Source organism: Manduca sexta, chromosome 23 (assembly GCF_014839805.1).
Source record: "Manduca sexta isolate Smith_Timp_Sample1 chromosome 23, JHU_Msex_v1.0, whole genome shotgun sequence".
In the NCBI taxonomy this organism is placed as follows: Eukaryota; Metazoa; Arthropoda; class Insecta; order Lepidoptera; family Sphingidae; genus Manduca; species Manduca sexta.
Window position 1 is genome coordinate 3,826,432 of NC_051137.1, and position 13,032 is coordinate 3,839,463.

General features: G+C 33.1%; 1 protein-coding gene across 1 annotated transcript in view; it reads left to right on the forward strand.

Moving 5' to 3' along the window:
• LOC115448128 (carbohydrate sulfotransferase 11) overlaps positions 1 to 5,590 on the forward strand; it is a 34,829-nt gene extending 29,239 nt beyond the window's left edge. The window contains exon 4 of the mRNA XM_030175443.2: positions 4,514 to 5,590. Coding sequence (XP_030031303.1) covers positions 4,514 to 4,743 — 230 coding nt within the window. The 3' untranslated portion in view covers positions 4,744 to 5,590. The remainder of the gene's footprint in view (positions 1 to 4,513) is intronic.
• The last annotated feature ends 7,442 nt before the right edge of the window (positions 5,591 to 13,032 follow it).

The window sequence follows — 13,032 nt, forward strand, 5'->3', positions numbered from 1 at the left end:
TTAAAATCGGTCCAGGTCCACGTTATAGGTCATTTTTTTTATAAATAAGGGCACTTTTACCGTTAAAGGTTCGCCATCCTTGACATAGAACGTCGTCGCACACGCACCTATACTTACCATGTTTTATCGCTGACTCGCTTTGATTCGCTATAAAAGCCACTACCGAGTACTGTAAACACCATTTAATTAATTCAATTTCTGTGCTAGGCTAGATAAATCTCCAATGTTTTATCGGGATCTGAAAGGCAGAGTATTAATTTTAAAGAATATTTTTTAAAAATATTGTACTTACCTTGAAGTCTTAAACTGAGCTCGATAAAATAATATGCGTTTTAAAATGATTACTGGGAAGTAAAATAACATCGTCGCAAAGATAAAAACACAAGGCGTATTATCATGTTATCCAGAACTAAATGAGGTCCATCTTACACAACTGACCCCGTTTCCGCATGAAATACTTGACATATACATACATATATAGCAACTAATACTTGACTATATTAACATCGTCATGGCTGTGTATAAAAGGGATAAAAAGGATTGCATACATTACATTTTCGTCATTCAGATGTAGGTATAAAATGTAGTTTTATGAAAAAAAATATACTAAGCAAAAGGCTAATAAAAATTACCACTCTAAAAATGGACAAAGCAATAGGGCAATTGACTACTATGTAAAAAAAAAGAGAAAAATGCAAAAGGCTCACAGAAATTACCAGTGGACAAAGCAATAAGGCAGTTGATTATTATTTAAAAAAAATGGCACTATATATGTACTTCGAAATCTAAAGGATAAATATTTTTGAAATCCACGGTATCATAAATAGTTGCAAAGCTTTGGAATTTGTTTGAAGGGGTAGCTGACAAATAACAGTAATAGGAAACTGTGATGCCACCTGTTGTCTCCGGCCATAACGCTGCGTGCGAAAGAAAGAGATAGCGCGATAATCCCACCACGCTGTCCACTTTTACTTACTAAAATGTGAATAACTGCTTTATTTTTCAACCAATTTTAATGCTGATTTCCCTGAACAATTTCATTTTCGTATATTTTCCCGTTACATATAAAATAATGGGCAAAATTTAACAGGACTCTTATAGTCTGGATAAATGAACACATTAGGAAATTCTCTCACACATCGCGATTCGTATTTACTGTATAGTTAGTTAAAAACGCTTAGTATGTTCTTTGTTTATGATAGTATTAAATCTGAATCATTTCTGCGCTGTTTAACATATCGGGTACTGCAGTGACCCCACACTGAATTGTGATAAAAACTGGAGGGTATTGCTAAAAATATCGTTTCATTACTCATTTGTTTTTACAAAATACCAAGTGGTTTTGACCACAAATATCCATTGTCTATTTTATTTTCCTTGTTTTGACAGGCTCAGAAAGTAGTCACAATTCCATAATGATATCAATTTTATTAATTAATATGTTCCATTAACGAAAAGGTACGACAGAAAGTTGGTTTGAAGATTTCAATATTCCTTGTTGGTCAATGAAAAGAGGATTTTTTCGCAATTCAAATGCAAAAGTATATATTTAAAATAAATAAATTTAAATGTTATTCAAGAGCCCCCAATAAAGTACAAGTTGGATGCTTTTTGTTTATTTTTTTTCTGGTTATTTCATATTTCAATTATTCAGCTTTTACGCAATTGTTATTAGAAAGACTATATTGATCAAAATCCAAATACCTTTTCAAGCACTGTAATTCAGACTATATATGTAATGATTAAATTGACATTAGATATTAAAGTCCTGCCTCGACCTATGTCTAGTGTGGTCCTAGAAAAGAGCAATCGGCCAACAAAGCTCAAAGGAGAAAACAATTTACGAAAAACCGACTAATTATAATAGTACGCAGCTTATCCTCGTGATTTTAATTAAAACAAAATTTTTACTCTACCATCAATTAACCTAACGAATTCGAACAAACTATTAAAAATACCAGATAAAATAATAAGTGGTAATTCATTATTTTGTTTATCTACATTAATAGTTTAATCATGTATTTTTTACATGCGAATATGGTTATTGACATATTAATAACCTCTAGAAATATCCATGATATTAGAAGCGTAAATACATATTTCTTTCGTCTTGAAAGATGAATTTTTATAGACTAACCCCCTTATTTACAGACTTTTTTTATCTAAGGACGGAGTAAAGCTGTGATAACAAGTCTGTTTCTCAGTGCTGACGGCATGACAGCTTTCGCAGTGCGTAGACATAGGGCCAATGTAACAATATTAACTAATCACAACGCAAGCCAGTCACAACAGTAAACAACGTCTATGAATAAGGGGGCAAGAATATAAAAAACCTGCATTGGCGCCACTATTTCTTTTTCGTTTTTAAGTTAGCGTTGTCAGTACAATAAATAAGTTATATTTTTTACTGCAACATGGCGGCATACATTTTTTTTTTGGTCTGGCTGTATATGCAGCTTATGTTACATACATAAATATTCTCTTAAGTAAATCTTAATTATTGTTTTGGCAAGTTTTATCTGAATACCTACCTGTTTTATTGATGTTTATCGTGACCTCACTCGACCTAACTGATTGTTGGTTAAAAAAAAAATTTATGTACAAAAAGTATAACAAGTTGTGAATAGTGTATCTCCTGCCTTAATGAGACTAGGTCGTCTATTTTCGACCGGATGGCGGGCTCAATTCGTGGAAATTTTATACAATGCCCCGCACAACTTAGAATATTAAAACAACGTTTCGGAAGCCTAGAAAAGGACGGGTATATAAAAATACTTCAGGGTAAAAGAGACGGGTGTCAAGACTTTATTTCGAAGAAAATGTATTCTGTTAGGATGTGCAGTCAGCCACAAAAGTAAATGAAAAAAAACAATGCTTTTAATATATACTTGTCAAGTTAAAATGAAACTTGTTTTTGTTTGTGTACAATAGAGTACTTAAACACTTGATATTTTTGTAATGAAAATGAAAAACGAATGTTGATAAGAACACAATAAAGTATCTATAGGCTATTTGCAGTTTTTAATATGTTCTAATACTTGTATGAGTGACTGTACTATATTTAACGCACGTTCAAAATTTATGCTATCCGTTTTTGTACGCTTAATAAAGTAACTTGATGATATTTATTTTGTTAGAATTTAACTTTTAGAAAAGAGTTTTACTACGATTACATCTAGCTACTGCACGTTAAGGCATGTGCTTTACGTCGAACATAAAAATATCATGAGAGATATATTTATGTGACAACAGCTTAGTTTATTGGAAAATAAGCCTTATTGGTATTTCAATGTTTAAAACGAGTAATTTGCTAAATGAATTAGTATAGGCTACGGTTAATTAAAATCGGTTAAAAAAAGTGATTTTATTTATTTATTAACACTTTATATAAAGAGAAGTATACAGGGTCATTTTCACATTGCGTTACTAAATAAAGCCTCATACTCGACTTTACCTTTGCTGACGTTGTGCCAAAAATCATCCATGAATAACGAATATTTTCACCAAAAATCCATGTTTTAGTTTTCTGATTTTTTTATCATTTTGTAGTTTAATGCGAATATGGAATGTCCTTGAGCGTATTTCTGACTGAAAGTATGATGTTGCCACTGCAACCAATTATCTAAGAGTTGTAGTGGCGTAAAATTAAAATTACTTTTTATTAATATTTATTTTGTTCGAAACTTACACTTTTTTAATTTTACATCTACGGCTCAAGTAACTTGTAGTGTTATTTCCAAGTAGATAAATATGTAGTTTCATTTAGTAACACGATGTCAAAATGACCCTGTATAGGCGAACTTAATGCCAAAGGCATTTTCTACCAGTCGACTTTAATACTTATTGTCATTTTAAGATATTTGCAATTTTATTTAAAACTATAGAACTAGGCTTCTACGCGAATAGAGCTGCGGACAGAAAACTAGCTCATAAACATATCACGCAATAGAGCTTAAAATTCTATTTCACTTTATCAATACTTTTTATCGCCGTTTCCACGTTACTGCAGTGAGTAATTGTTTGTCAAAGATTGCCTAATGTTTATCTTTCGTGCTCATAAAGTATATTTTTTTAATAATTTCAAGTCCATTTTCTTCGAATATAATATGTGTCAAAATATCGTCAGGTGTAGGGAATATCTTGAGTTTTATATTACAGGTTTTTACGGGGATAATTATTGATGTACCTGATTAACTAATATCAGTCCTATATTACTCTTTCTACTAATGATAGAAGTCACCAGTTGTTTTCGTCCACACATACGATCCAGTTTGATAGAATTCACATTCGAAATTCAAATATACAAGTTATCACACGATGTTCTCTTTCAATTAATTCGAGTATTAAGATCTGCCCCCCGAGAGGACGTTCATTCGCGTCACAAATTGTGCGAGATTTTGAGTTTATTTAAGCACTAAGACTGTGCCTCTGATATTGGCGACGGTAACAACTTATCTGCCGTTAACTCATCTGTTTTGGTAGACTATAAAACATAATAAATCTTCTTTTCCAGGTAAATACGAGACGTTAATAGACGACTCGTTGCTAGCCCTGCACACGATCAACGCATCGCATATACCGTTCCCGCGGCTCGCGCACACGTCGGGCACTTCCGAGAAGCTCTACACTTACTTCTCCCAGCTCGACCTGCCGCTCATCAGGCGGCTGTACAAAATGTACAAGCATGACTACAGAATATTCAACTATGATCTTGACAATATCGTCGGATTTGATTTGGGGTAACGTAAGACGTCGGAATGTATACTTGATTCCTTAGTCTATGAAACAGTAATAAAAATTGTGCGGTTCTTATTTCGATTTTTAAATTTTATAACGGTTTGTCGTTTTTGAAAAAAGAATTGTATGATTTTTTTTTTGCATATTCACTTTTGTTTATTTCTCAGCTTTAGTTTGCTCTGTTGCAATTCTAAGTACCTTTAACGTCTTGAAATACTGCAAAGATCTTTATTTTTCGGCGTAAAGTACAATATCTGATGTATTTATGTAATCAAAGTTAACTTGAAGGCGGTTTGATTGATATTACGTCGTAAAACATATGCTATTCATTTTAAAATAAAGTATTAGTCATAGCCGAACTTGATTCCAATTACTTTGAAGTTCATAATGTACATAGTGACTGAAAAGTACAGTCGGCCACAAATATAGCCGAAAAAAGAAAAAAAAATGTAATCACATTTTTTTGTTCCTATCAACAATGGTTTTCCTCTATTGAAAAAAACTTGAAAGGGTTTACTTTATTTTATATAAAAAAAGATTATTTATTATTGAAATATTCTTTTTTTTCCATAATTATGTGGTTTCGTTTTGTAACGCCATGTCAAAATAACCCTGTATAAAATCCTTATAAATACATTATTTTGGAGTTGCAAGTAACGGATATAAGATTACGTGACTTCGTATCGCGACGTGAAATATGTTTTAAGTACTGACCAAAATCATGCATCAAGTACAGTTAATCCCAGTCGTAAAGATATTGCCGGCTTATCTCGTCGCCATGTGATATATTTTGTATTTAGGTATGATTTCGCGGACTTTATCCGTTTTCAATTTATACGATCGTTTTGAAGTATAATTTTAAGTCTTTTTGCCGTTTTGGTATTTTTTTTTATTGCTTTGAATGATGAGACGAGCTTGCCGTTCGCCCGATGGTTAGCCTACGACCGGCCATAAACAGAAACGCCATCCAACACCTTGAATTGCAAAGTATTGTTTGGTATTCCACTGCACTCGCCATCCTGAGACGAAATGTTAAGTTTTATTATGTCCAGTAGTTAGACTGGCTACAATGTCCTTCAAACCGGAACACAACAGTGACTACTCACTGCTGCTTGGTGGCAGAAATAGACATTACGGTGTTATCTACCCAGGCGGACTCTCACATATGAGAGACCTACCGCCAGTAAAGTAGATAGATACATTTGCATCATTTGAGTACATGATTTTATATGTTTGGAGCTTATTATAATTTATGAACTAATAAATTATATTGCGGTTGCTTTTCTTATTTAGATGGCTTTTACTGAGATCTTTTAATTATTGGTGATTTTTGTAATAATAATATCAGCCCTGTATTATATACTGGCCCACTGCTGACAACGGGCCTCCTCTACTACTGAGAGGGATTAGGCCTTAGTCCACCACGCTGGCCTAGTGCGGATTGGTAGACTTCACACACCTTCGAAATTTCTATAGAGAACTTCTGAGATGTGCAGGTTTCCTCACGATGTTTTTCTTCACCGTTCAAGCGAACGATAAATTCACAAAGAATACACACATGATTTTAGAAAAGTCAAATGTGTGTGCCCTTGGGATTTGAACCTGCAGACATTCGTCTTGGCAGTCCGTTCCACACCCAACTAGGCTATCGCCGCTTGCCGCTATTGGTGATTTTTACTGAGGATATATCTTGCCGCCCACCGCACCCATTAAAACTCGCCATATTGGGCCACGTAAGTCTCGCGTTCTGGGATCAACATGTGTATATCCAGTCCCAACAGGCCGGCATAATTGTGTCGACTGGCGACGGTTATCATCTCTCGTTTCTATATGGCTTACCATCAAGCGCAGTGACGTAAGTTTACCTTGTCCCTATAAAAAAAATACCAAAACATAATTTACTTTTTTAAGATCATGTTTCTAAAGAGACCTCCATTAATGAAATTTTAATTAAATTTTATTATAACTGTTGCCAACATGTGTACACAGTAGTCATTTTAATCATGGTCTCATTTTATATCAACTGGTCTTCGGTTGGTACAAAGACCATTATTATTTGTACCACCGTATTTAGTTTACTCAATCATCGGTTTTTTGTTAGGCCAATGTGTAAAAAACGAATCAGTTGACAAATCATGTTGGTTGACAGAGCATCTGTTGTACTTGTGCTGAATTATTTGTCGTTTTGGAATCCAAAGATTAATAAATTCGATTATAAATGAATTCGATTTGAGAACCTTGCTATAATGATATACAAAAAATAAAATGCTGATAAAAAAATATTTAATCTTTATAATTTAGTACTACGTTCTAAAGAACCTATTTTTTCAAAAAGATGATTCATAATAATAATGATGTAACTAAATAATTGTCACATCTCACGAAATATCAAAAACGCCGCCATAACATGACCTCACCATCAAATATAGCCTACACTTTGATCTTAGGCCGAATAATGAATGAAACGCGGCAAAGGAATTGTAGGCATGCTGCCTGTTTCAATTATTTTGTACAATGTTCTCAGCTAATTTAGCACGCATTTGTCATATTAGAGTGTTTGATCCTTTTCTACTATTAACAAAATTTTACGTCCTATAAATTCTAACACAGAAAGAACTATTAGAATCCGCCAAAAATCAAGAAGTTAAAAAGCCTTTGAATTTGCATAATACAGGCACGTGACGTCATCGGGAATTCGATGCGTGCGAAAGAAAGAGATAAACCTATACCTCAACTATGCACCCTCCAGCACATTGTAATACTTGAAACATTAATTATTGCTTTATTTCTTAACCAATGTTAAAGCAGTTTTCACAAAATGGTTTTACGTACTAATTACATATACAGTAATTTTCAAAACCCCATAAAAGAAAATACACTATGCAAGACACGACGTATCATCGAAATAGATAATAGTATTTGGAATATTTATCGCAGCATCAATCTTAATCATTGTTAATATCAAAAATGCCGCCATACTACACCATATCATGACCTAACCATTTATTCTTGTACAAAGTTCTCAGCTAATTTCGCACGCCATTGTCATTATTTTCAAGCTCATTACCTTGTTTCCGAACTATGTAATCTAAATTTTATTTACAAAATTATAATTGACATTCTTTAGAGCTGGAATGGATCTGATGAAACCTATGATATTACTTATACGCGTGATCGTAGTTTTAAGTTTTTAGTAGTCAAATGGGCAAAGAAATTTGTTGTGAATCTGTATTCATGGCTGTCCACCAGTGATCATTTTATAATATTTATATCTTAACGAAGCTAATAAAATTCAGTTATAGGGTAAACTATACCATTTTCGGCACTCCATTAGTGTTTTAATTTAGACTTTTTCGACTATATTAAAATTTTTAGTAACCAATATTAACCAAAATTTTGTAGTAGAAATTTGTTGAATTTATTTTTTATACATATAATTATTGTATTATAGTTAAAAATATAAGGTACCACATTATTGAGAGTGCTAATGTTGGGTTTCTTTACCTTATAGCTGCTATAAAATAGTATATTCTAACATAATGCAGAAAATATGTGTATATAATATTTTTAATGTTTTATTTGTTGTGGTAGAGGATTTTATGTTTTATACTGTTTGTTCCTACCTCGGTGTAGATGTATTGCGCGCACGGTACTGCTTCTACTCTGAGGTCTTGGGTTCGAATTCCCGATCAGTGATATTAGGTATTTCTTCTCAGTATCAGCTTGGAGTCTGGAATTTGTGCCCGATATGGCGATAGGCTCGCCCCCTATCACATCATAGGACAGAACACACGGCGAAATTGGCCTATGCCTACCCCTTCGGAGATAGAGTCGTGATGTATGTTTTTACTTTTTATCCGCATTTATTATTTTAGTTTTTACCCAACTGTCTCAGAAAGAGTGTAATGTTTTCTAACATTTGTCACGAACAGACGGTCACATAAATATTTTTATGTTTATTTCTCCCGTCGACATGTTAGCTAAAATACAAACTATTTTTAATCGCAACGATTTTTTGTGGTTTCATTCATAATTATTTTAAGTACATATTTTTATATAATTAACATCTGGTGCTATGTAGTATTTAACAACAGTCAATTAAACGATATTGTTAATAAATCTGTATTTTAATAATTATAATTATAAACATGTTTATCAATTTTTAATTGGATTGATAATAGTGCATTCCGCGATAATTCCAAAGCTCCCTGTGATAAGCTTTGTTAGGATTAATTAAAAGCTTGATAACAGTGCCTTTTATGTTACTATTGCTACTAGATTTATTTCAATATTTAGCCCTTGCAGGATTGTGTATTTTCATTGACGTATATTCTATAGACACGAACATCCATATAAACTATTTGTTCAACATTTGAACTAAAATGGCAAAACGTCACTGTTATAACTTAATTATTCATTTGAACAACAAATAATTTTATTTATTTGACTAATATTTTTTATTGACATCCAGGTTTGCACTTAGACTCGCGTTTTTATATTATGAGCACTATTCCGTACACAACCACAAGCAATATTGATACCATACTAAAATCAGTTTGAATGGATGGCAGTTCAATTCAGTTGAATATAGTGAATGTTCGCAACGCCAAATGTAGAACGTAGTACATATATATCGATGGTAATATTTTATAATTTACATTAACGCGATTGTAAACGTTTAGTATCAAGTACATAATGTGGTGAAAATCTTCAATAACTTGTTCTGACGAGTCGCGTTACTTAAAATGTAGAGTCAGCAGAAACAGCTGAACAAATTCAAAACATCAGTATGTATACCTTCATGTGTTTTTTAATATTTTTATTTTCTTTACGACAATGGACAAGGGTGTTCTTTATTCTACCTTGTTTTACAGTGTTTAATGTGTTCAGCTAAAGTTGATTGTACTTTTGACAGTTGAAGCAATCTTTCTCATAAGTCAATATATTAACCCCCTTATTCATAAACGTTTTTTATCTAAGGACGGAGTAAAGCTGTGATAACAAGCCTGTTTCTCAGTGCCCAACGGCACCGAGAAATAGACATAGGGCCGTTGTGATTGGTTATTATTGTTGTATTTCAATATTAGCCAATCACAACGGCCCTACGTCTACGCACTGTGAAGACTGCCATGACGTCAGCACTGAGAAACAGACTTGTTATCATAGCCTTACTCGGTCGTTAGATAAAAAACGTCTATGAATAAGGGGGTTAGTGTATATTATATCTGGTAAGTATAGCCATCTTACCAGGATAAAAATTGATCTTTAGTACATAGCGATTAATTATTTTATGTATTAGTAATGAAGGTCTGTTTTTCCAATCCTTCGATAAATGCTCGTAGAATTAAATACATAATTAAATGACTAAATTTCTGATGTTTACACAAATTTAGTATAATATAATAATAATAATATCAGCCCTGTATTATATACTTGCCCACTGCTGAGCACGGGCCTCCTCTACTACTGAGAGAGAAATAAAACTATTTTTCGGATTTTATCGTGGTAATATTATATTTTTTTTCCGACGTTTCGAAGAGTTTGCAACCTTCATAGTCACGGGGTGGACTCATCATAATATAAAAACTGCGAAGAAATCCAAAAAATAGTTTTATTACAAACAAATACAGCTGTATGCACTAAAGTACTTATTTGTTAGGTTTGTAATGCTTCTGGTTTTGGTTTATTAGATTGTTTTTATTTGTCTAATGATTGGAAAATCGACCTTTACTCTTATTATTTAGAGTTTATCATGTACACTATATTCTGTATCTATACAACTAGTATTATTGTATACATATTTGAAAAATGTTTTGATGCTTTTGAATTAAATGAAATGGGAACCTGTATGAGTTTTCTTTTATAGTTCTACATAAAGTTCTTACTTTTTACACACACACACACACACACAACATCATGCATTTTATCCCCGAAGGGGTATGCAGAGGCGTAACCAGGGCAACCACTTATCGCCAAGTGTGTTCCGTCCCATGATGTGATAGGAGGCGAGCCTATCGCCATATCGGGCACAAATTCCAGACTCCGGTCTGATACTGAGCAGAAAAACCCTAATATCACTTTGCCCGACCTGGGATTCGAACCCAGGACCTCAGAGCGCTACCGTACCGCGCATGCAGTACAACTACGCCACCGAGGCAGTCTTACGTTTTATTATCTAGTTAAATCATTACCAAGCAACTAAACTAAACGTTGCCATGGTAACCATAATTTTTACAGTGCGAAATAATGATTTCAATCTTGAAAGAATAACTAACATGTTCGAAGTTCAATTTTTTTGTTTAAATTATAATTATATTGTCTTTTTTAAGTAAGTCATTATATTACAACGATGCTATTTTATGCTCAATAACATCACCTGCACTTAATACCAAAGTATTGCTGGATTGTTCTAGAATTATTTGTACTATTCCGAAAAATTTAGAGGCGTAAAGTTAGTGACTGCTGTAGAGGAACAGATGGTTACGTTCCTCTATGGAAAGGGAAGTTTTAGAAATTAATAAATATTAGGAAACTACGTCATCACAGTATTTTTTACGAGATTAAACTGAGAAAAAATGCTAATATAATATGCCCTTATTTAAATATACAGAATATACGTATTGAAATTACTCATCAAATTTTGGTAAAGAAATTAGACACCTAAGTCTCCACACAGCATTTAATGTGACTTGTTTACGACGGATTTCGTAAGACTCAAAGTTCAAAGCCTGTTTTAGCACTTTGTTTTTTGTTACGAATGACGTAATTATACCTGTTTTGATCATTAAAACGTGAAGGTCTCCAAAATACGCTATGTTTTAGCAATTAAAAATATTACAATACAATGTGTTTGTCATCTACTTATATATAGGTATTATTGTAGAGTACGGATGGCGAACCTTTAATGTTCATGCCATTATTTATAACAAAATATAACCTATTACGTCATCACCTAGGACCGGTTTTATCTGAGTGTCCATTTATAGCAACTTTTTTGTGACCCAACCATGTTTTTTATGGAGCTTGGCAAAATGGCACTGATGATCCTCACTGTTCTTGATATTAAGCCAAGTGAAACCCAAAAAAAGATACTTTTTTTTATTGCTGCTTGAGTGACGAGACGATCTTGCCGTTCTCCTGATGGTAAGCGATACGACCCCCATAAACAAACCATCCAACACCTTGAATTGCAAAGTATTGTTTGGTATTCCACTGCGCTCGCCATCCTAAGCCATACCATATTTTTGGCAATTAAAAAATCATGACATGCATATTGACAACTTATCAGTTATAAAGATGTAAATAAATAAAATAATTTTGAAAGTTTATTTAAGCACTATCCGACGCCAATGTTTTAAGTAATATTTTTCTACAAATAAAATCGGAGTATACAGTAATAAGAGCCCCCTCACAGGAAACGGGTACGTCAACATACAGTTCGAAACACAACAAATTTCCACAAATAACTCAGTAACATTAAGTGCTTTAATTACACCATGTACTTTAAACGAAAACGTCTCTAACACTATGAAGCTTACATACCAACTTTCGACGACTATTAAGAATTTTAGGGTCATAGAGTGCCTAATTTTCAATAGGTTGTGAATATATTAATAAATTGTTATTTTACTCATTAAATTATCATAACCTTTTTAATACACTTTTATTTTGAATTTCAATTATAAATTCTTACGCAAAAAAGTATTTTAAAATGCACGTCACAATGACTAATACACTCAGTAGCGTAATTCCACTCGGGAAGTCCCGTGGCTTATTTTATTAAGTCATAATAAGACTACTTTTGTTTGCAAGATCTATCTGTAAAATCGCCTGAACGTCGAGCATGGTCACCAAGACTCCGAGGTAAGTCGGTCCTTTTCCTCTCGTGTCGGGAGCTGCTTCAAGAGTAGCGTTACCAAACGTCCCGTATTTTAGGCACACTTTGAAATATCCCGGTGGAACAGACTCCCGTAAATCGATCGATCTGCGATTGACAACCCCCGCACGCAACGTTGGCATTTTCGCATACATATTAATACAAATCCATTTATAATAAATTGTATAAAAAGAGAGTTGGTACCTGTTTTTAATTACGATTATAATTGTATTGATTGTTACAAATATGTTAAAACGAATAAAAATATGTTAAAACTTCCTCGATCTTTAAAAAAAATTTAAAAGTCTCATAATAATTTTGTTTCTTATTTGTCCAGGGTAAAAAACTGAAATCCCGTATTTTTGGCCATTTGTCCCTTATAGACTGAAAAAAAATCTGGCAACCCTACTTAAGAGGGA